General features: G+C 58.4%; 1 protein-coding gene across 1 annotated transcript; it reads left to right on the forward strand.

The window, feature by feature from the left end:
* MANF (mesencephalic astrocyte derived neurotrophic factor) lies at nucleotides 1,614-3,677 on the forward strand (the record flags this gene model as incomplete). The annotated part of the gene is given in 3 exon segments (XM_021409789.1): nucleotides 1,614-1,741; nucleotides 2,469-2,610; nucleotides 3,408-3,677. Coding segments are annotated over 3 exon segments (455 nt in total), but the record flags the coding sequence as incomplete, so codon positions are not given.

Genomic DNA, 3,757 nt, shown 5'->3' on the forward strand with positions numbered 1-3,757 from the left:
GCTCCCGAGGCCGGCTCCCCGAGACCCATCCCGAGCCGGGCGGCGCTGCCCCGCCCCGCGCTGCCCGAGCTCCGGCTGCGAGGCGCTGTCCCGTCCCGTCCCGTCCCGTCCCGTCCCGGCGGTGCCGCGTACTGGCAGAGCTCAGTGTGCGGCGGCAGTGCGAAGCGCAGCGCTCCTAAGGGCTGGGACGGAGGCGATCCCGGCGCGGGACGGGGCGGCTCGAGGCGGAGCTGGGCGCTGTGGGGGTTCCGCGGGGCCGCTCCTCAGCTCGCAGGAGGGCACGGAGCGCAGCCGCGGGCCCGGAGCTCCGTGCAGCCGTATCGCGGCCGCCGGGGGCACTGCCTGCAGCGTCTCTGTTCTTTCCGAAGGTTTTCACTTCCAGACAGCGCACAGTGGACATCAGTGTGTGTCTGTGACTGGAGACAAACTGATGTGAGGTAAATGATGGCGTTGTATGCGTACAGAAAGGTTTTCCTAAACGGCCCGGCTTGTAATTACTGCCAGCTTCAAATGACGGGAGTCAGTTTTCAGTTGGCTTCGGGCGGTCCCTGTTGATTTCCTGCCTTTGCCTGCGTTCCGCGCTCATGTGGGGAGTTGAACACAAGTTCACGACGAGGCTTGCTGGCCCCTTTCCGTTGGGACACGCACAGCGTGCACCTTTCCTGGAGGGCCAGGCCGGCGGGAGACCTGGGAACCTCCAGCTCCTGCTGCAGGAACTGGTGGGGCACAGATCTCCAGCGCGGGTGGTGCTGGTGCTCGCAGGCCGCTTGTGCGAGCAGCACAGCAAGTGAAACCTGACTCTGTGAGCTTGCAGGGCTCGCAGTGCTGTTGCACAGATCCCGCTGGATGCTGTAGCTGCCTCCCTCCCTGTGCTGTGCTTCCTCTGGAGCACAAGCTGCCTGACTTCCAGACACTGGAAGGGTTTGGGGGGGGGGGGGGGGTGTGTAAGGACCGAGCTGTGCGTGCCCTTCCCATTAGCAGGGCTTGGCTCTGTCCTCTTTGCTGCTGGCATGCTTGTGGAAGTTTTATTATCTTTCAGCCTCTTTGAACCTGTTTGAAACTGGTGCAGAAGTCTGTGGGAAATGAGGAGAGAAATGTGCCAAGTGGGCACAGCACGTGATCGTGTTACAGCTTTTTCTCTTGGAAACAACTGTACACAATCCCATTACAGACTCCAGTGTGTACTGTCGTTAGTAATGTGATATCACTGATTTTGCAGTTGATTGTCTTCCTAGATGAGTTGGTTTTCAGTCAGAACTGGTTTTGAAGCCTGTAGTCTGACAAGTGGCTTACCACAGCAGCAAGAATAGGATGTCAGGTTTCCATTTTTTCCTCAGCACTGTTCTGTGTTGCACCCCCACAGCTGAATCCTGCTGCTTACTCAGTCCAGCGTGCAGAAGTCACCGGACAGTTCCAGGGATCTGCTTTTTCAGATTGTCAGAAACCCGCCAAAACTATCGGGGCACATGGGCTGCAACACCTGCAAAGTCACTGATTGCTAACGCAGCTTCTGAACGTTCTGATCTGCAAATCCCTTATTCTGTTCCCCTGCTTCTGAGAGCTGCCGTGAGATTCTTGCAGTGACAGGTAACTCCACCCGTCTTCCCTTCCAGTGTGTGTCACCTTCCTGGGGAGGTTCTACCAGAGTCTGAAGGACAACGATGTTGAGTTCACACCTGCTAGTATCGAAAAGGAGCTCATGAAATCCTGCAGAGAAGCAAAAGGCAAAGAGAACCGGTTGGTAAGTAGTCGGCAGCGTTGGCTCTGGAGGAAATAAGGTGTAGAACACTTGGCAAACGAGGGGAAGCAAGCGCTTCTGTGTTTGTATGACGTCCCTCCCTGGGGGCTGCTCTTCCTGGCTCTGTGGCCACAACTGGTCCTGTAATTTTTTGTTGTTGGAAGAGGAGACAGGGAGTATGACCTTGTCGCATGCACTTCACTTTAAATACGTCTATCTGTCAACAGACGTCTCACTGCTGACCTTATTTCTCCCTGTTACCAAAGGGCTGGGGATTACAAAGCTTTTATTTGCTGTAGGACTTTCCTGTCAGACTGCATTTGGAGTGTTACATAAACTGTTAAAATGCTTACGCTTTTTAGCTGAGTACTACAGGAAAACCAAACTGCCCTAAGTAAAACCAGGTGAGCTCTGCTAAGAAGAGAACTGCAGAGGGACACCACCAGAAAAAGAGGGGCACTACCTCAGAAAGTCTGTGTCCTTTCATGCAGAAAGCTTCAGTAATCCAATTCAAGTTGTTAACAACTTGAAAAACGGGACAGCGGCAAAGCAGTGCGGGAAAGTGGGAAGTGACCCTTGGCTCACAGTCAGGCTTTCTTTTGCCCTCCTGTGGCAGTCCCTTGGAAAGTTCTGTAACTGTAAACGTCAGGCTGCAAAGAGATGGATAGAAAAACCTCTTTTTGGAAGACTATTGCCATGCATCTCCACCTCGCTTTTTTCTTCCTTTTAGTGCTATTATATTGGGGCCACAAGTGATGCAGCCACCAAAATTATTAATGAGGTGTCAAAACCCATGAGTCACCACATCCCCGTGGAAAAGATCTGCGAGAAACTTAAGAAGAAAGACAGTCAGATCTGCGAACTAAAATATGGTGAGTTGCCAGCGTAAGGGGAAACGCGGGTGCCCTTCTGGGATACTGGATGGTTCTGGGTAGAAGCACGCCAAAGTTGTAGAGAGGACGGCGGCCTGGTTAGTTGCACAACCTGGGCTGTTGTCCGTGAATCCCCTGACAGCTGTATGGGATGCTCAGGCGGGGCTGCCGGCCACTAACCCCTTCTAGCTTCTGCAGAACCACCGCTCTCCCTGCCGGGCGCCAGCAGCGCTGCGCTCAAAGCCCCGCTCGGGATCCGGCCGGTAGGACAGCACGCGGTGCGGCTGGGCCCGGGATGCTGCCTGTTGAGCCAGGGCCGCTGTGCTGTGCTGGTGCTGCCAGCGTCGATGGGCGCTGCCTTCTCGCCGGCTCTGGTGCCTGTCCGGGGCGCTGCCTGCAGCGCGGTTCCTCACCGCCCTCCTCGATCTCGCGTTCCGGGGTGCCGTACTCCTCCTGCGACAACCAATGTGAAGAACAGCCACGGAAGCGCCTCCTTCTGACCGCTCTCCCCCATCTCTGCCCTTACATCCCCTGGAGACGGCCACCGGACCGTGGTCGCTGCGCTCCTCCTCTCTTGCGCTAACGCCCCGTGGCTTCCCAGCCGGCCTTCTGTCACTTGTCGCCTTTCCTCCGCGCCGTCTAACCCGCGGAGGACAGCTACCGCGCTGCAGCCGAGTGGGCTTTGGGGGTTACCGTGGAGCTCCGCAGCCCGGCGCTGTGCTCCCGCCGCGCCGCGTGGTGACGCCGCCGGAGCCCCCGGGCGGCGCGGGCTGAGCGCGGCTCTGCTCTCCCCGCAGACAAGCAGATCGACCTGAGCACCGCCGACCTGCGCAAGCTGCGCGTCAAGGAGCTGCGGCGGATCCTCGACGACTGGGGCGAGGCGTGCAAGGGCTGCGCCGAGAAATCCGACTTCATCCGCAGGATCCACGAACTGATGCCCAAGTACGCGCCGAGGGCGGCGGGCGCTCGCGCCGATCTCTGAGGAGGGGCCGCGCGGGGCGGGCGCGGAGACGCCGCGGCGGCGCGCGTTGTACGGGGCTCATTAAAGTACCACGGTTTCTACCGGGTGGTCGCTTGCGGTGTCACGTGATTGCGCGGCGCACGCCCCCCAAAGCGTTCTCGCGCGCGCCCGCGGCGCCCCGCGCCG

This window comes from Numida meleagris, chromosome 11 (genome assembly GCF_002078875.1).
Source record: "Numida meleagris isolate 19003 breed g44 Domestic line chromosome 11, NumMel1.0, whole genome shotgun sequence".
Lineage (NCBI taxonomy): Eukaryota > Metazoa > Chordata > Aves > Galliformes > Numididae > Numida > Numida meleagris.